We start from the raw sequence: 20,663 nt of genomic DNA on the forward strand, positions 1-20,663 counted from the left end.
GTACTTTGGACTCCGTAAGACGCTCCGATCGAATAGAGTTCGCCGCCGTACCAAACTGACAACCTACAAAACGCTCATTAGACCGGTAGTCCTCTACGGATACGAGACCTGGACGATGATCGTGGAGGACCAACGCGCACTGAGTTTTCGAAAGAAAGGTGCTACGTGGAGGAGGCGAATGAACCACGAGTTGCATAAGCTGCTGGGAGAACCATCCATCGTTCACACCGTAAAAAATCGGACGACTGAGGTGGCCGGGCACGTAGCCAGTATGTCGGACAGTAACCCGGTGAAAATGGTTCTCGACAACGATCCGACGGGCACAAGAAGGCAAGGTGGATCGATCAGGTGGAAGATAACTTGCGAACCCTCCGTAGACTGCGTGGTTGGCGACGTGTAGCCATGGACCGAGCCGAATGGAGAAGACTCTTATATATTGTGACCGTTCATTTTCGGGTCACAATTAAATATTTAGTGGGAAGGCCAGTTAGTGGTTTAGCCGTAACAAAATTGTTATAAATGTTTTGTGTTGTCATAAATGTCTGAATATTAAATAAATGTCTGTCTCCAAATTTTTGTAGTGTTTGAGTGATATTTATTTTGTGTTCAGTAGCTTTTGGTTGATGTCTCCAGATTTATTATTTATTTTGATTGTTTCGTTCACTCCAACTTTAGTTTATTTATTTATTCATTTATTTATTTCTTTTTCATTTATTTATTTATTCGAAGATTTATTTATTTATATATTTTTATTCTTGTTTGCACTTAGATATTCATTTACTTATTTATTCAGGCATAGTTTTTCTCTTAATTTTTTATTTTGATATTTATTTAAATTGATAAGCGGAAACAAGTGTTACGGACTTTTTAATTGTTAAGGCTTAGCATATTTAAAGTAGTATGGGACGTCAGCCAGCTCAATAGGTGAGCGTAGAGATAAGTTTTGTCTGTGTTATCGTCGTTCGTCCATCATCAGATCATCGTATCCGTCGTCTATTGCTGTGGTTCGTCATTGTAATTGCTCAATTTTGTCGAGTCATATGCCGTGGGAAAAAAAAACTATAAATACGCGTAAAAAAAATTAATGTTATTTATTAATAATATTTCTAATACTTTTTTGCCAAGGCAGACGCTACATCGCATTAGTAATATACATTCCGAACCTTATACTTTTCATTAACTTATGAATGTTATTAGCTTTTTGATATGGGATCATTCATTAGGTGGCATAATGAAGAGGTTGTCCGACATTTCGCGGTAAAACATTCCGCGGTAAACCATTTCGCGGTGTACCATTTCGCGGTCTGTATCATTTGGCGGTAATCTGTTTCGCGGTTCATACAATTTGGCGGTATTCCGTTTCGCGGTATATATTATTTCGCGGTTTACAATTTCGCGGTGCTCCGTTTCGCGGTATACAAGCTTAGCTTAACTTTTTAATTTTTTTTTTCGTATTTGTAAGAGTTTGCCATTCTCTTCTACCAACAATTAATAATTTTCTCTTCTTCATATGGCCGTTTCTTTCATTGCGTTTCTTCTTCAAGTATTTTCCTCTTGTCTTTTACGCATTATTTCATGTTATTTCCAAAAGACATATACATTATTGTCAATATTAGATGAGTGAACTTTGTCATCAAGATACACTATATCATATGATAAAGGTCGCTGTCTTAATACCTTAAAAGGCTATGGTATTCTGGTAGAACTCAGAAAATGGAATGACTGAAAATTATTCATAAGGCAAAAACGTTAGCCGGTATTAGGCTAAATATCATGTGCTGTCTTCTTCAAATGTTCGCATTTGCCCGGTATAAGACAATATGTGTTGTTTCGTCTTCTTTAAATGTTCGCATTTGCCCGGTATAAGGCAAATTGTGATGTTTTGCCTTCTTTAAATATTTGCATTTGCCCGGTATAAAGCAAAGTGTGTTGTTTTGCTTTCTTCAAATGTTTGCATTTGCCCGGTATAACGAAAAATCTGTTGTTTCGCCTTCTTTAAATGTTCGCATTTGCCCGGTATAAGGCAAATTGTGATGTTTTGCCTTCTTTAAATATTTGCATTTGCCCGGTATAAAGCAAAGTGTGTTGTTTTGCTTTCTTCAAATGTTTGCATTTGCCCGGTATAACGAAAAATCTGTTGTTTCGCCTTCTTTAAATGTTTGCATTTGCCCGGTATAAAGCAAAATGTTATGTTTTGCTTTCTTTAAATGTTTGTATTTGCCCGGTATAAGGCAAAGTGTGTTGTTTCGCATTCTTTACATACCGTCATCGGGGGTGACAATGGGTCAAAAGGGGGTGAGAATGGGTCGCTGTTTCAATGTAAATTGGATTAAATGCATCTGAGGGCAAGTAGATTAAACTATAAGAGACCTTTTTAGATGATTTTGCTCTTCGACCTCCTGACTGCCGGTGAAAGCGATGACCCATTCTCACCCCCAGACCCATTGTCACCCCCGATGCGGTGGCGGTAGTCGTATTTAAAAATATGTTTTGCTTCAAAACATTTTTTTTTTGTTGGGATTTGAATTTTTATGAGTCTGGTGTAAACTCAATGATTATTCGCTTTACATAATAATTAGGTGAATTTTGCGGCTTTACATTTACCTGTGAACACATTATTGAACTATATGTAACATTAGTAAAATTAAACCTGCAAATTGGTATTGACCGCGAAAAGTTTCACCGCGGAATAGTACTAACCGCGGAATGGTATACCGCCAAATAATATAAACCGCGAAATGTTATACCGCGATATGATACTGAACGCGAAGTGGTAGACCGCGAACTGGTACACCGCGAAATGGTTAACCGCGGAATGTTTTACCGCGAAATGTCGTACAATCGGTCGGTTGTCCGACATTTCGCGGTAAAACATTCCGCGGTAAACCATTTCGCGGTGTACCATTTCGCAGTCTGTATCATTTGGCGGTAATCTGTATCGCGGTTTATACATTTTGGCGGTATTCCGTTTCGCGGTATATATAATTTCGCGGTGCTCCGTTTCGCGGTATTCAAGCATAGCTTTTTTTGTACTTTTAAGAGTTCGCCATTCTTTTCTACCAACTCTTATTGTCGATTTCACCAATTTGAAGAGTTATGTGTAGATTGTGATTTGCCCGATTCTTTTTCACACACTCACTCTCATTTCAGGTTGATCGATTTTTGTTACTGAAATCTACCCGAATATAACTCATTACTCGTTAGTCAAATGTAAACGTGTACACTAAATTGATTCCCGCCATGATTTGACGTCTATTTGTTTTCAGATAGACTAACGCAAAATGAACTCCCCCAAGAAATTATGACGTTTGAGCGGGTCGCATAATGAACGCAAAATGAACTTTTGTTCGAGAAGACGACCCGCTCAAATGTCAAAATCCATCGGGTGAGTGAATTTCATGAACTCCTGCACAGGTCTATTCCCGCCATGATTTGACGTCATTTTTTGTTTTCAGATTGAGCACTCACACACAAAAATTATACACGGAAAATCAAACTTTTTTGAGTGTATTGAGTGTGAGAAAAAGATGACTGTGAGAAAAAAAATCTCGCAAAACTCTTATGAAGTGCAAAAAGCGCAATAATTTTCTCTTCTTTATATGGCCGTTTCTTTCATTGCGTTTCCCTTTCAAGTATTTTTCTCTTTTCTTTTACGCATTATTTTATGTTATCTCCAAAAGACATATACATTATTGTCAATATTAGAAGTGTGAACTTTGTCATCAATATACACTATATCATATGGTAGAACTCAGAAGATGGAATGACTGAAAATTATGCATAAGGCAAAATGTATCTTCCTTAAATGTTAGCCGGTATTAGGCTAAATATCATATGCTGTCTTCTTCAAATGTTCGCATTTGCCCGGTATAAAACAATATGTGTTGTTTCGTCTTCTTTAAATGTTCGCATTTGCCCGGTATAAGGCAAATTGTGATGTTTTGCCTTCTTTAAATATTTGCATTTGCCCGGTATAAGGCAAATCAATCTGTTGTTTCGTTTTCTTTAAATGTTTGCATTTGCCCGGAATAAAGCAAAAATGTTATGTTTCGCTTTCTTTAAATGTTTGCATTTGCCCGGTAGAAGGCAAAGTGTGTTTTTTCGCATTCTTAGCATACCGTCATCGGGGGTGACAATGGGAAAAATGGGGGTGAGAATGGGTCACTGTTTCAACCTCTTAGAATGCCTGTAGATTGGATTGAATGCATCTGAGGGCAAGAAGATTAAAATATAAGAGACCTTTTCAAACAATTTTGCTTTTCGACCTCCTGACTGCCAGTGAAAGCGATGACTCATTCTCACCCCCGGTGTGGTGGCGGTAGTCGTATTTGCAAATATGTTTTGCTTAAAACATTGTTTTTGTTGGGATTTGAATTTATATGAGTCTGGTGTAAACTCAATGATTATACGCTATACATAATAATTAGGTGAATTTCGAGGCTTTACAAAGCCAAAGAACACATTCTTGAACTACTTTTAACATTAGTAAAATTAAACCTGCAAATTGGTATTGACCGCGAAAAGTTTCACCGCGGAATTATACTAACCGCGGAATGGTATACCGCCAAATAATATAAACCGCGAAATGTTATACCGCGATATGATACTGAACGCGAAATGGTAGACCGCGAACTGGTACACCGCGAAATGGTTAACCGCGGAATGTTTTACCGCGAAATGTCGTACAATCGGAGGGCTGACAATAGTCGATCTTGTCGTATGAAGAAAGCGAAAAAATATATAATCTTCGTCATAACATTGGACAACGCAACACTTATTCGTTTTTTTTCGTGCCGCATGCCTACCACCAAGATAGTCGAGCAATCAAAAGTTATGACGATTTTCGTCGTCACTTCTTCACACAAGTGATTGCACGTCATTATAGACGGACTGGTTAAAAACATAATAGGGGTATACACTTAACGGCGTAGGTCGCTGCGTATCTGATTATAGAAATGTTTCACACTCAATCACAAGGGACATATTTCAAATCGCCTATGAAACATTTCCATAAACAGATACACAGCAACCTACGCCGTTAAGTGAATCCCCCTAATAGCGTCTCAAATAAACAAATAGTAGGAAATTTGGTAACATAAATGTATCGATAACATTCATAACGCTTTCATACGTTGCTTCAAATTCATTATTACAAAGAATTAATAATAATCTTCGCATGGCAGCTGCCGCTTGAAGAATAACGGTATGAAGTCTTCGTTCTTCGATGTCGTCATGACGATTTGGTTACACGACCAGGGATGCCAGATGATATTTTCAAATGTCTTCACAATCGTTTAAAAATGTCTTCAAATGTCTTCAATATTGAAATTACGATTATTATCAGGAAATAACTTCAAATTCAATTGGTTTGTAAATTTTAGTCATCTCGTTGTTTATGTGTATGTGTATAACGAGTTTCCCCTGAATTTATAAGAGCAATACCACGATAGTTACGAACACTGATTATACCAGATTTAAAAATTGAAACTAAAATGATTTTTTCCATATTAACGGAAAACATCCTGATTCCAGTGACATGTTGAAAATCCAGAATAATGGAGCAGTAAGTTCAATTACTAGAGTCACATAAACACTGGAGGTATTCCATCAGGTCCGCAGCTCTTAGACCCATCTAGATGTTTCAGGGCATCACAAATTTCGTGTACATTCAGATGGTTGACGCAAAACTCAGGATAAATATCGAAAAACTCGATCTCTATCATCTTCTGAGTGGGTAGTGTATACTTCTTTAAAGAAATCGGCGAACAAATTACATATTTCCTCTGGACCATTACCTGTTCTACCATCTAAATAAAGTTTCGATGGAAAATTGGCTGATTTTAAATTGGTGCTCACATAGCTGAAAAAATGTTTTGGACTAGTCTTGATTTCACGTTCAGTTTTAAATTATATTCTTAATTATATACAATAATACCTCAAGAAGTTCCTCCAAGAAGTCATCCAGAGATACCTCCATGAATTTTTATATAAATTTCTCTAGGAATACCACCGGAAATTCTTTCAGTAATATCCTTCAGAAATTCATCAGGAAAATCCTTCAGGAATCCCTCCAGAAATTTGGATTTTTCAGTGATCGACTCTAACAATTAAGAAAAAGCACTCAAATAAAGTCCAAAAACCTCCGGAATTCATCTTGAACTTTCTACAGGAATTCCTTCTCAAGTTCCTCTTGAAAATCCTTCAATTGCTCCGGAAGTTGCCTCAATAAGTCCTTTGGGTGTTCCAACAGGAATTCTTCGGGAAATTTCTTCATCAAGCACCATCCAGAAAAAAATAGTAACAGTAAAAAAAAACTTCCTCAGAAATTTATCCGAAAATCACTCCATATTTTTTTCCGGAAGTTGATTCAGAAAATTCTCTGAATGTTTCTTCAAGTATTTTACAATAAGTTTTGAATCTCTACAGGGTATTCTTTATTAAGAAATTTGGAAGAATCATACGTGGAAATTCAGTTAAAAAAATCCGGTGGAATTTTAACCAAATACTCAGTAGAAAATTCAGGGGAAACTCGTAATACACATACACATAAACAACGAAATGACTAAAATTTACAAACCAATTGGTTTTTGAAGTTATTTCCTGATAATAATCGTAATTTCAATATTGAAGACATTTGAAGACATTTTTGAACGATTGTGAAGACATTTGAAAATATCATCTGGCATCCCTGGTCGTGTAACCAAATCGTCATGACGACATCGAAGAACGAAGACTTCATACCGTTATTCTTCAAGCGGCAGCTGCCATGCGAAGATTATTATTAATTCTTTGTAATAATGAATTTGAAGCAACGTATGAAAGCGTTATGAATGTTATCGATACATTTATGTTACCAAATTTCCTACTATTTGTTTATTTGAGACGCTATTAGGGGGATTCACTTAACGGCGCAGGCCGCTGCGTATCTGATTATAGAAATGTTTCACACTCAATCACAAGGGACATATTTCAAATCGCCTATGAAACATTTCCATAAACAGATACACAGCAACCTACGCCGTTAAGTGAATCCCCCTAATAGCGTCTCAAATAAACAAATAGTAGGAAATTTGGTAACATAAATGTATCGATAACATTCATAACGCTTTCATACGTTGCTTCAAATTCATTATTACAAAGAATTAATAATAATCTTCGCATGGCAGCTGCCGCTTGAAGAATAACGGTATGAAGTCTTCGTTCTTCGATGTCGTCATGACGATTTGGTTACACGACCAGGGATGCCAGATGATATTTTCAAATGTCTTCACAATCGTTTAAAAATGTCTTCAAATGTCTTCAATATTGAAATTACGATTATTATCAGGGAGAAACTTCAAATTCCAATTGGTTTGTAAATTTTAGTCATCTCGTTGTTTATGTGTATGTGTATAACGAGTTTCCCCTGAATTTTCTACTGAGTATTTGGTTAAAATTCCACCGGATTTTTTTAACTGAATTTCCACGTGTGATTCTTCCAAATTTCTTAATAAAAAATACCCTGTAGAGATTCAAAACTTATTGTAAAATACTTGAAGAAACATTCAGAGAATTTTCTGAATCAACTTCCGGAAAAAATTATGGAGTGATTTTCGGCTAAATTCCTGATGAAGTTTTTTTTTACTTTTACTATTTTTTTTCTGGATGGTACTTAATGAAGAAATTTCCCGAAGAATTCCCGTTGGAACACCCAAAGGACTTATTGAGGCAACTTCCGGAACAATTGAAGGATTTTTAAGAGGAACTTGAGAAGGAATTCCTGTAGAAAGTTCAAGATGAATTCCGGAGGTTTTTGGACTTTATTTGAGTGCTTTTTCTTAATGGTTAGAGTCGATCACTGAAAAATCCAGAGGGATTTTCTGGAGGGATTCCTGAAGGATTTTCCTGATGAATTTCTGAAGGATATTTATGAAAGAATTTCCGGTGGTATTCCTGGAGAAATTTAAATAAAAATTCTTGGAGGTAGCTCTGGATGACTTCTTGGAGGAACTTCTTGAGGTATTATTGTATATAATTAAGAATATAATTTAAAAACTGAACGTGAAATCAAGACTAGTCCAAAACATTTTTTCAGCTATGTGAGCACTAATTTAAAATCAGCCAATTTTCCATCGAAACTTTATTTAGATGGTAGAACAGGTAATGGTCCAGAGGAAATATGTAATTTGTTTGCCGATTTCTTTAAAGAAGTATACACTACCCACTCAGAAGATGATAGAGATCGCGAGTTTTTCGATATTTATCCTGAGTTTTGCGTCAACCATCTGAATGTACACGAAATTTGTGATGCCCTGAAACATCTAGATGGGTCTAAGAGCTGCGGACCCGATGGAATACCTCCAGTGTTTATGTGACTCTAGCAATTGAACTTACTGCTCCATTATTCTGGATTTTCAACATGTCACTGGAATCAGGATGTTTTCCGTTAATATGGAAAAAATCATTTTTAGTTCCAATTTTTAAATCTGGTATAATCAGTGTTCGTAACTATCGTGGTATTGCTCTTATATCTTGCATACCGAAATTGTTCGAAGCAATTGTTAATGAAAAAATATTTGTTCAAACTAAAAATCGAATCACATCTAAGCAACACGGTTTCTTTAAAGGTCGTTCGACAGCCACAAATCTAACAGAATTCGTTAATTATTCTTTGGATGCAATGGATAGTGGTCACCATGTAGAAGCCTTGTACACAGATTTTAGCAAAGCTTTTGATCGCGTTGATTTACCCATGCTTTTGTTCAAACTGCAGAAGATGGGAATTCAACCAAAACTTCTTCATTGGCTTGAATCGTATCTAACAAGTCGTGTTCAAATTGTAAGATACAAAGGAAAATTATCAACCCCAATACAAGCCTCTTCTGGAGTTCCTCAAGGATCTCATTTAGGTCCATTACTTTTTATTTTATTTGTAAATGACCTCCCTCTTGTGCTTCATAAATTGAATGTCTTAATTTATGCAGATGACATGAAACTTTTCCTAAAAATCAAAACTGTCGAGGATATCGATACATTCAAAGATGAAATATTGGTATTCCATACATGGTGTAAAAAAGTCTTCTACAGTTGAATATAAAAAAAATGCAACTTAATAACCTTCAGCAGAAAACGAAACATACTCAGCGCAAATATTAGTTTTGATGATCAGAACGTAGTAAGAAGCAATAGAGTAAGAGATTTGGGAGTAATATTGGATTCAAAACTTTCATCGATCATTATAACTTAATTGTAAGCAAATACAACAACATGTTAGGTTTTATTAAACGATTCTGTTACAATTTTCAAGACCCATACACAATAAAAACACTATATACAGCTTATGTAAGGCCAATCTTAGAATATTGCAGCATAGTTTGGTCCCCATTTTCAGCTATTCATGCCAACAGAATTGAGTCAGTTCAAAAACAATTTTTATTATATGCACTACGAAAAATAGGGCGAACCGAATTCCCATTGCCACCATATGTAGCTCGTTGTAAGCTCATCAATATTCATTCACTGAAAGTGCGTCGAGATTTAGCAATGGTAACTTTTATAAACAATATTGTTTCAAACAGAATTGACTCAACGGAGCTATTATCAAAACTTAATTTTCATGTTCCATTACGATCTTTACGACATCGTCAAATATTCTCCGTAAATTATCATCGAACAAACTATGCAAAAAATGGCCCAATGAATCAAATGATGATCACTTATAATAAACATTGTGACACTATTGACTTATCGATGTCCAAAACACAGCTGATACAGATTTTCTCTCGTATTATAAACTAATGACACTTTACAATAAGTTTAAACAGTATCAACATTATTTAATGTTATTTAGAATAGTTAAGAATACAAGTGCAAATAGGTCTACAATTATGATTGACGACAATAAATAAATAAATAAGTTTTCGAAAACAATTCTGGAGGAAATGCCAGATGAATTCCATAGTATACTTCCGGAGGCATTCTTAGATAATCTTTCGGCAACATTCTTGGGGAATCTTCCAAAGGAATTCCTGGATAAACTTCCGAAGGAATTCATAGAGGAACTTCCAGAGGGACCCCTGGAGGAGCATCCACAGGAATTCCTGGGGAACTTTCGGAAGAATTTCTGGAAGACCTGCTGGAGGAATTCGTGAAGAAACTACCGGAGGAGTTCTGGAGGATTTTCCGAAGGAATTCTTGGATGTACTTTCGCTGGAAATTCTGGACAATCTCACGGAGGAGCTCCTAGAGGAAACTACAAATGAATTCCTTAAAGATTTTTTTGGAGAAATCCCTAAAACTTTCAAACAAATTCCTGGAGGAACTACAGAAGGAATTCCAGAAATAATAGAAGAACGATTTTTTGGAGAAAATGTATAAAGGAATGCTCGAAAATACTGGAAGAATGTCCAAAGATATTTCTAAGAGAATTTCCAAGGAATTTGAGGAAGAATTTAACGAAAGAGTGTATCAAGTTTCCTATGAATGTTCTACTGATTTTATTAAAATTCCACCTAATTTTTTGTGACATTTCTCTGAATTTCTTTCAAGAAGATTTTCCTGTCTAAATTTACCATGGAAATTCTGAGAAATATCCATTTAACAGCAGAACAATTTATATTTTTCGTCGACATTCGAAAGATTTTTCTATGGAAATTAATTGAGACAAATTTCTTGTTTAAATTAATTTAAAAGAGCTTTATTGTGGGAGTTCAGAAGAACTTGTGGAAATTAGAAGAGCTTCCCGTTTAAATTTATGAGGATTTACTTTACTTTTTCTTTACGGGAATTATTATTTTCTGCGATAACCTATACTGAATTTTCAATTTCGATTCTTTTGACTTTAAACAAGAAATTCCTCATAATTTTCTTCGGAAATTCTCCTTATTTTGCACGAAAAATATTTTAATTTTAACTGAAAATTCTATTAAAAAACCACGGAAAATTCGAACAGTTCCCCGACGGACAAACAGAGGAATGTCACTTGGAAATGCCTAAAAGATCAGATGAATTCAGAATGAATTTAGAAAAAAAAAATCTGGTTCTAGCTCAACGGTTGAATAGATTAAATCAAGTCATAGAAGAATTCAGTCTATTTGTGCAGTAAATTAGATCGGTCATTGCGTTCTGATATAATGATCGAAATACCTTTTTGCAGACACGTCAAAAGCGCTGCCGCCGCTGAAGAAAATTCAAACGAATGCTGCCATTGGGAGTTTTTTAAGTGCGTATGAAGTCTAAAATGCGTTGCAGCTATCAATCGGCTAGTGTGAATGTATTTTTATTAGATTTTTTATGTTTTTTAGATTCTAAGCCCGAGACAAAGACTAATATAACTTTTGTAATGTTTACATAATCTGCACATAGAAGTCGCAGAATTTATAAGTAAATAATAAAATTGTATTTTCTATTCGCTGGCTTATTGATTGTCTTCAAGTATCTTCAAATAAGTAGATAAGTCTTCAAATATTTTGAAAAGTCTTCAAAATGTCTTCACGAAATAAATGTCTTCACAGAGATTCAAATGTCTTCAAATTGAAGACATGTCTTCAAATCTGGCATCTCTGTACACGACGAAAGCTAACGTCGTGCGCGTCATTGACGATGTGTAGAGTAGCAATGAAGACAATAGGGCACCGCACGGAAATATCTCTTTCTCTTTCGTTCTTCATAAATTTTGACGTTTACTGGCCTTGTTGTTTTCTAATTTCTTTGCAGCGAGAAAGGGACAAAGCAGTCCGTGCAGTGCCCTATGCAACTAACCCCGTGAAATAAACACTATTTCTTGAAGCCACCGTTTGTTGGTGTGGCGCTAGTGTTGTTCATGAAGTTTGAAGCTTCGTTCATATTGCACTAAGTACATTTCGCGTGAATATTTAATGATCGCAAAATGATTTTCGATCGTGAAAATTAAAATTTCCATAATTTAAGTTGTTCTGTTTTTGTCATTTATTCAGCATTTTATGTGCGGTAATAGCCACCACAATATAATTATCATCGAAATCAGCCGAAATTATCACCGAAAAAAGCCAATAAATTAATTTCGATAGCCGTCACAATTTACCATGTTCTGGTAAGTTGCAATTGCAATCTATTTGACGATTGGCTTGTGTCGTTTGGCATCGCATCGATCATCATAATCCTCATGAATTTATCATTATTGACGAATAAAGGTTGCATGAAGAAGAAGAAATATTAGAAAAAAAAAAATTGCACGGTGAAGCATAGGGAAGTTTTTTGAACTCTTCTCAAAAATTTTAGGAGCAATTTAATTAAAAACGGTTGGCAGCACGGGGCTGTACTTTCCTTCTACTGCATAATAAACGCAATTCTTTGATTTTAAATTAAATTTTGTGATATCACACTTGATACACAGTATAAGAAAAGTCCAACCCCGTATACTACTTTCCGTTTTTAATCAAATTACTTTTAGACATTGCACCAAAAGAGCTTCAAATAATTTTCGTATACTTCTAGAATTCTTAAGAAGAGTTTTAAAAATAATCCCGTGTGCCTCCCGGTGCAAATTTTTTGTTTTTCAAATGTCATCCTTCAGCTTCTTCTTCTTGCAACTTTTAATCGATGGATGATGGAAACTTGTAGTTTATGTAGTGTGAGTCGCTTAGTGAGATTGAGCATTTTTGCCGGGCAGCCTGCGTTCGCGGCGTTGAGGCGCGATTTAAATCTTTACACACGATTTCAACGAAATTTTGTTTGAGCATCCACGTCTGTTCTCTGTAAAATAAGTTTATCGGAATCCGAATGAAAACACACATTAAGGTCCGTCTCATTTACCGAATTAAACTAGAAAGTGCCAGTTCAAAGATTTAATAAATACCCAGTCTTAAAAAAGACGGGTGCACCCCCAAAACCATTGAAACATAAATCTATCAAAAGCAATCTTGCTCTGCAAGCAGGGTTATTCGAAAATTATTGAACTGCCACTATGAGATATGAGACAGCACACCTACTTTGCAGTTGACGAAATCAATTCATCTATTTGATCTTGACGCATACACTCTTTGGTTACAATCTTGAGCGCACTATAATGTGGGCGTCGAAACTAAGATAAATTAATCTACGTAGTCATTGTACGTGTCATCAGCAGGTGTTTTATGAAACACTATTGGAACCTTTTTCCTTTACATTTGATCTGTTCCAATTGGAAAAGGATGTCGCATTGTGGATAAAATTTTGCTTCACTCTGGATCATTTGTGTGTTGACGGAATAAAAGTTTTTGGAAGCATAATGGACTTTGGAAGCATAATGAAAATCAGGAGATTAAAAATAATAAGGCCGATACAAATATTTAAAATCTATTTTGTCTCCCCCCCCTCGGATTTATTTTGCCAAAAAATAAATTTCGGAAAATTTTGAGGATTTTCAAAACATTTTTTAACAAATCCGAGGAGTTTTTTGATTTTTTCATTTTAATATTTATTTTTTATTATCCCCCCTTGACCTTTCGGTGACTAGTAGGACAAAACGTTAATTAAATATTTGTAACTGCCTAACTAGCAAGCTGCCAATGATCATGCACCGGAAAAAGTTCTTTTGGATGGCGAGAAACCTAACTATACTGCCCATGTCGCACATGTGTAACATTTGAGCTTTTGCCGATTATGAGTTAATCTTAAGAATCCTAAGTAACCTAAGAATTACATCAGTTTAGTAGTGATTGGAGCATTTAATTTTAATATGAATCTAAGACATGCATCTCCCAGCAGCTGCCCTAGATTAGTTTAAGTTCAAATTCAAAGCTCAAAACTGTTGCACAGCTTTGTTATATTTTCTGCAGATCGAATCACGAGATTCAAATATTTCTTTTATGTTTTGACGGCATTTCTGAGCAGCAAGATAATTATTATAGACTCGACGAACTTCGTTTCGCCTAAAAGTGATTTATTCTCTGATTAGTTCTCGAGCCCATCTTTCTAAAGCGGGGAGGAATCTCGAGCCATCTTAAGAACCTTCTCCGGCCCCAAAAACCTTCGCATACAAATTTTCACGCCGATCGGTCCAGTAGTTTCCGAGCCTATAAGGTTCAGACAGACAGAAATTCATTTTTATGTATATAGATTTAAACAAAATTTAAACATTATTTTGCTTCAGATTCCAACGAGAATAGTGTTCTAAAATTTTAAGGAAAAATGAATCACTGCTGATCAATCAGTTAATTGGTTTGCAGTCTTATTTTTCCACTTGCAAAAATTTAGTTTTCAAACAAAAAGATGCCTTAGGAATTAAAGGCCCATTCTTTATCTCTGTGCCAAATATTTGTTACATTATTTCAGACATCTATCAAACTGTTTAGATATCGACATGAGTATCAAGCAGACTTGACAAATTTGTTATTATTATCAATTTGGTATTTATTATTGTGACAAAGACAGTTTTGATAACTTTTGCCCTATAGTGAAACATGTGTATCTGAAATGAACGAATCAGCCATAGAGATAATTGCAATAAAGTTTTAAAACATATTTTAGATGGTGCGCTTTTTCTTTTAACAACAGCTTAAAATCGAGCCTTAAAAAAATCTGTTTATTTTTTTTATTCGAATTAAATCTGCCCTCGAGCGATATTGTCGCATGCGTCACTGTGTCCCGTGCTTAAAGCCACCGCTTGACAGCTAGCACCAAGTTTAGCACCAAGTTTTCGGCTTCAATCACATTGTATGCAGATGACAGCCGTTTCAGGGGGCTGTATGCAACTCGTCGCTACTGTGGCATTTCGTGCTATGACGATGACGATTGTCAGCCCTACGTGTCAAGCATACACGTAAAAAAATTTAATGTTATTTATTATTAATATTTCTAATACTTTTTTGCCAAAGCAGGCGCTTAATGATATGTATAAGAAAAAACTTATACATCGCATTAGTCACATACATTCCGAAACTTATACTTTTCATTAACTTATGAATGTTATTAGCTTTTTGGTATGGGATCATTCATTAGGTGGCATAATGAAGAGTATTAGTATTTTCGAATGGTTTTTTGCCATAACATATAAGGTTATTTTTTACGTGTATCTGTCCCATGTCGAAAAATATGCAACTGAGAAAAATGCGATTGAAGTTGTAAACATATTTTTCAGTTTGTAGCTAAATTGCCCTATGAAATTTTGATTGATAAACGTATATCGATGAAAATAGTGTATTTCTAATGGCTTAATATGTTTCAAAGGATAAACACTGTTTTTAGTGAAATTTATTCAGTGGGACATTTATGCTGCGAAATTGAAGACAAAATTGATAATTCCAAGCATATTTGTCCCAGTGCTAGAGTATCATCACTCATCAGATTACTTTGCGCTTAGCAAAAGTTCAGTTGGGTCTGGATAATAACCTGATTCAAATTTGGGATCATACACATATTACGTAAGCAATTTTTCTGGGTTTTTTGACCCCCCTCCCCCCATGACACTAATAACGTAAGCTTTTGGGGGAGAGGGCTCTTACGCTCCATAGAAAAAAATGTGTATAAAAAAGCTGACATGGGGACGAGTGTGTCTGATATTATACCTTACATAAGAGTAAGGACAGTGCGAATTGGTTCCTGTAGGGTAAAGTGCCCAATAGTGGAACCCCAACCAATAGTGGGACCCTCCAGCCATGTTTGCATTATTACAGCTATGGAAAGTAAAATTAGATGATTTTTTTTATTCCATAAAAAATAAACACGAGAGTGTCCATTATAGGAATATTTTGGGGGGTCCATAATAGGGAAGAAGAACGTCCCGAAACGAAACATGAAAATCAAATGAAGTGTCCACTATAGGGAAGCAATTTCCTATTATGGAACCCCAGAGGGTCTACTATAGGGCGAATTCAGTCAGACTTTAAAATGTTAATATCAAAGAAAAACGTCGTGCATTTGGGTGTTTTATGTATGAATCGTGAAGAGGAGATGTAGAGCTTGTAATTAGATATCAAGCAGAATTGATATGTTGAAAATTTCTACTCCGTATGACAGGAAGAGCACAATTCCGCTAATAGGGGATCCACTATTGGGCATTTTACCCTACATAATTTGATCCTGAAATAAATTCAGGATAATTGTGTTTTAGCGCAGATGGATTTTTGGAAGAAGCATCAAAATCAGGTTCCGTGGTAACTCAATACCGCAATACTGCGAAGGTGTTTGATGATTCCTATGAAATTTATTTCAGATTAGCATCTGATGTTTCGAGTGGAAAATTCTACCTGCTGTATGAACATTTGAAAACACATGTTTAGGACAATTTTTTCGTAACAAGTTGCACTCGACGGGAAATTCGGCCCAATAGTTTGCTATTGAAAATCGTTTAGTCACTTCGTTCCGAAGCTATTGCAAAAATCTTGTATATATGTAAATGAATTGGGCCTACCTTATAGCCATGCGCTTAGAAGCACGACTACAAAGCGATGATGCTTAGGTGGCTTGGTTGGACTCACGGTCAAAGGAATTTTCGGGTGCAATTAGGCATAAAAGTATTATCGTGTTAGCCTCATCATATACGAATGCAAAAATGGAAATGCCAATAAGGAAAGAAGAAAAAGTGTAAATAAATACATAGAATTCGAATAAAAATGAGAGACTATTCTCACTTAAGTTTTAATATAAATATGCTAAATATGCTTCAATTCATGATGTACAAGAAAGGCATCAACGGTGTTAGGTGGATTAACCTTTTTTACCCATTGAAACTATACCACAACTCATATTCTATCTCTGAATGATTTGATAATGAAAATTGGCCTCTTCGAAGTAATTTAATACATGTTGTATGAAATTTGTTTCAATGGGACAGTTATGCTTGGAAATTCTACAATGGGACAAAATGACCCGATATTTTTTCGCCAAGTTTTCGAACAAACTATATGTATTTATTTGTTCACAATAAAATATACATTAATTTAGAACGTTTGTTGCAAAAAACTCAAAAATGATGAAAATTGACATGGGACAGATATGCTTGGGACGGCAGACAGTGAGTGACGCACCACAATTAAGATGGATAGGTAGACACGGTCTTGCGTTGAGACACACATAGATGATGCTCAGTGTTAGTAGTTTTGATGTTAATATCTGCTCATAAAAAACTGACTTGCTCATTTTCCATTCGGCGAGAAGTTTACGGCCTGCTTCCCACTACGCACTTCTCACTTCCCACATTTAATAAATGAAACATATTTCAACTATTCGGCCAAATGACCACCATTAAACCACAGAAAACAACCTTGATTCTGAATTCTTCAACTTAGTCCTTATTAAGATGCTGTTCACTCTTCAGTTACAATGAATGTATTTTATGGCGGAAATCATAACACTTACCTAAGCATCTAACAAAGCCTTGAAATCGACTATGACTCCCGTTGCGTTGTTAGCAGTTCCTTCTTGCTGTCCACCGATTCTCGATGCGCCTTCCCCTGTTCCATCATTTACTTCCGGTTGATTCAACTCCGAGTGCGTTCTTTCGTGTTTCTTCCTCCCGGAAGTAGAGTTGAATGCGGCCGGGCACGCGCGACAAACATGCGGCCGTTCCCCGGTGTGGATGCGCTCGTGAACGGTACAGTTTTCCTTGAGCACAAATGCCTTCTCGCAGTAGCGGCACTTATGTCGCCGGTTGTTCTCGTGGGCGTCCACGTGGACCATCAGCTTCCGCTTGCAGTTGAACGGCTTGGAGCAATACCGGCAAGACAGTTTCATTTCGGGTTTCTTACCTTCGTGCACAATTTCCACGTGCCTGACCATTCTCGCCCTCGTCGGAAAAGCTTTCTCGCATAATTCGCACTTGAACTTTTTCTCATGATTCGCGCGGTGAAGGAAAAATGTCTGATATCGTTCGGTCACGTACTGACAGTTTTCGAAGGTGCACTTGTACTCCTTCCCTGCACCCTGTGGTTTACTCCTTCCTGTACTCACAGTAGGAGGTCGGGATGGGAAACGGTAGCGTGGATCATCCGGGAAGTGTTTGGACATGTGCACACGTAGGATATGAGAGTTTTGGAACATCTCTCCACACACCTCGCAATCATAGCCTTTCTCGCCGATGTGCAGCCGCTTGTGGGTATTGAAGTTGTCAGCGTGATTGAATTGTTTTCCACATTTCTTACATTCGTAGGGTTTTTCGCCTGTGTGGGTCCGTATGTGGCGCTTAAGAAGCGACCCACTGCCAAACGACTTTTTACAATGTGTGCATTTGTATCTTTCTATTTGTGGGAAGGAACGATTATTGACTTTTTATATATTATTACAAAATTCAGCACATTGCTTAGTGCCTATCCACTTACCTTCTTCTACTGCCTTATGTTTATGCCAATGCATCGAAAACAATCGCTTCCGGGCGAAGAACTGTCCACAATAATCGCATGTGTAGCCCTCCGACTCGTGCGTCAGATGCATTTCGGACATGTGACGTGTGTAGGAGGCTTTCTTCAGGAACCGCAAGGGACAGAAATCGCACGGGTACGGATAAAGGTGGGTCTGCAGATGCCGGTTCAGCGAGATCAACGATCTGAGCACCTGGGGCACCTGCTCGGTGCTGCACCGTTCGCACTTGTACGGAAGCATGCTCACGTGCTGCTCCATGTGAGTGTCCAACTCGTCGGCATCTTTATTCACGGTGTCACAGATGTAGCATGTGTGCGGTACCAAAGTTGGTCTTGGCAGGTATTCCGATATTTTGGGTTGTGTCTTCTGTTTGGCTTCGGTCTTCGGTTTCGGTTTGCAGAGCTCTTTCCACGAGAAGACATACTTCTTACTTTCGTTGGGTTTATTTTCTGAAATTATTCTATCTTCATTTGCTTGGTCTTCATCCTCAGAAAAATCCGAATGATCTGGAAACGAGACTGGAGCATTGCTATCTAACACATTTTGGCTGTCTCTGAGGTCAGCTTCTATTTCGTTTTTCATTTCGGATTGGATTGTACTTTCAATGAATTGTTCCACTGATGGAAGTTCCATCACCTCAATTTCTTTTGTTGCATTTACAGCAGCCGTTTCAATTGGGGTAACGTCAAGGTTCATTGTAACAACCGCCACATTATCATCTGTAGTCTAAAAAAAAGATGAGTACATTACTTCTGCGGTACATGCCAATGGCATTTTTCCAACTTAGAAGCACATTTTTTGATAGAATTGGAAGGTTTGAAAGCAACCCAAAGTTGTCGTTTTCTTTCGTAATTTGACCAAACTTACCACTTCTTGCTTGACATTATCGATTAAATTACTGAGATAACCTTCGTTCGAACTTCCCATTTTCTTAGAGCGGTCCTCATATCGCTCATAGTAAAGCAGCAGCTGATCGGTATTGAGCAGATTCTGAAGGGTGCGGGCGTGATGCATCAACTCCACCCGAATGTTGAACGCCAAATCAACCTTCCCAACGCATTCGGCGCAGATCTTCTTCGGAAGCATCCCTCCGGTGTCAATTTTTAACCCCGTAATCGTGAATATCATATCCACGAGATTGGCATTGTGCAGTTTAGAATTCAGCGGGATTAACCCTTCCGCCTTTTTCAGACAGATCCGACAGAACGAGGAATGAAGAAGCTCTGCTTCTGCCACCACTGGTATCCCTCCGTTGGAATTCTTACTTGCATCCATGCTCGATCGGTTCCAGATTGTCGTTTCTTCCGATACCATCACATCATTCCTATCCATCAGCTCATCGCCGTCATCGTCATCCGGAGAGTAAACCATTGGAACAGCTGAAACATTAAATCAAATTTTGAGCATCATTACCGCACCATCACTCGGAATTCCAGCGTCACTCACCTCCCTCCAGCAGTTGCGTTTGGCCATCGATCTCTAGCACTTCCAGCTGCATGAAATGATCAGCGCATATGTACTTCGATCTCCAGCGGAACCGGTTCGGATCGCCCCCGACGAAGTCGATCCACTGGTTGCGGAGCTCGACACCCAAAGGAAATGGGAAGCACGTTATTCCCCGGTCCGTTTTCGAATTGGGGCAGATGGGGATGCAGCACAGGCGAACCATCGTGCACTTTTTCCGCAATTAGTGGGCCAAACAAAAAGTTTTTGTTGTAAATAAATACGATTTGGAAAGAATGAAGCATAAAACCCTATAGACCAGTGCATGATGACGTAGGTTGACAGTTAATAGAGCTTTTTCATCAGGACTTAATCTCCGGCAAAGCTTCCGATAAAATGGTTTCGTCATTTTATTCGCATGTAGATTTCCTTTGCGATTGATTCCATGCTAAATGCAAAGAATATCACTGAAATATTCGGATCACAACAATTTTAAACTAATAATATGAATTTTAATCTTCCCCTCGTTGATTTTTCTTCTAACACCTTGTAAACAAGCTCTGTGAACTGTCAAAATAAGTGAGGTTAGATCAAGATCTTGCATTGGTCTATAAAAACAGCGACAATTTTTTTTATCGCTAGATGCGGGGTTTCCCCCAACTTTGTCAATTTTGACAGTTTGTTGTGCCGACAAACAATTCAATACCAAATTTTCAAAACGACTTATCTGCTTTTGTAAACAAAGATTCAAACGACGTGACAAATCTGAAAGCACTCCCACGCAAATCAACAGTTAGCATAAGCCTTCACCTTCGCATTGATGGTGTTCACTCTGAAAAATCTTCACGTTATATTTACCTGAAAACAAATGTGGTTCTCATCCACTCTACTTTTCACGTAACAGTGACCTGAATGACAAGTAACCT

General features: G+C 37.1%; 2 protein-coding genes across 3 annotated transcripts in view; one reads left to right on the plus strand and one right to left on the minus strand.

Annotated features, from left to right (window-relative positions):
• The window catches only part of LOC134212754 (zinc finger protein 431-like), a 115,614-nt gene that overhangs the window by 19,325 nt on the left and 75,626 nt on the right, over window positions 1-20,663 (plus strand). The window lies entirely within an intron of this gene.
• LOC134212755 (zinc finger protein 878-like) lies at window positions 782-20,416 on the minus strand. Of its 2 annotated transcripts, XM_062690891.1 has the most exons (6): window positions 20,356-20,416; window positions 19,741-20,048; window positions 19,162-19,673; window positions 18,255-19,020; window positions 17,296-18,173; window positions 782-1,059 (listed from the first exon to the last, which is right to left on the minus strand). In XM_062690891.1, the coding sequence occupies exons 2-5, from the start codon at window positions 19,961-19,963 to the stop codon at window positions 17,296-17,298; spliced, it is 2,379 nt and encodes a 792-aa protein (XP_062546875.1). In that variant the 5' UTR covers window positions 19,964-20,048; window positions 20,356-20,416; the 3' UTR covers window positions 782-1,059. The 2 variants fall into 2 exon arrangements, with proteins under 2 accessions (XP_062546875.1, XP_062546874.1); XM_062690890.1 differs by lacking the exon at window positions 782-1,059 and having other exon boundaries at window positions 17,250-18,173; window positions 20,356-20,415.

Source organism: Armigeres subalbatus, chromosome 2 (genome assembly GCF_024139115.2).
Source record: "Armigeres subalbatus isolate Guangzhou_Male chromosome 2, GZ_Asu_2, whole genome shotgun sequence".
NCBI classification, from domain to species: domain Eukaryota; kingdom Metazoa; phylum Arthropoda; class Insecta; order Diptera; family Culicidae; genus Armigeres; species Armigeres subalbatus.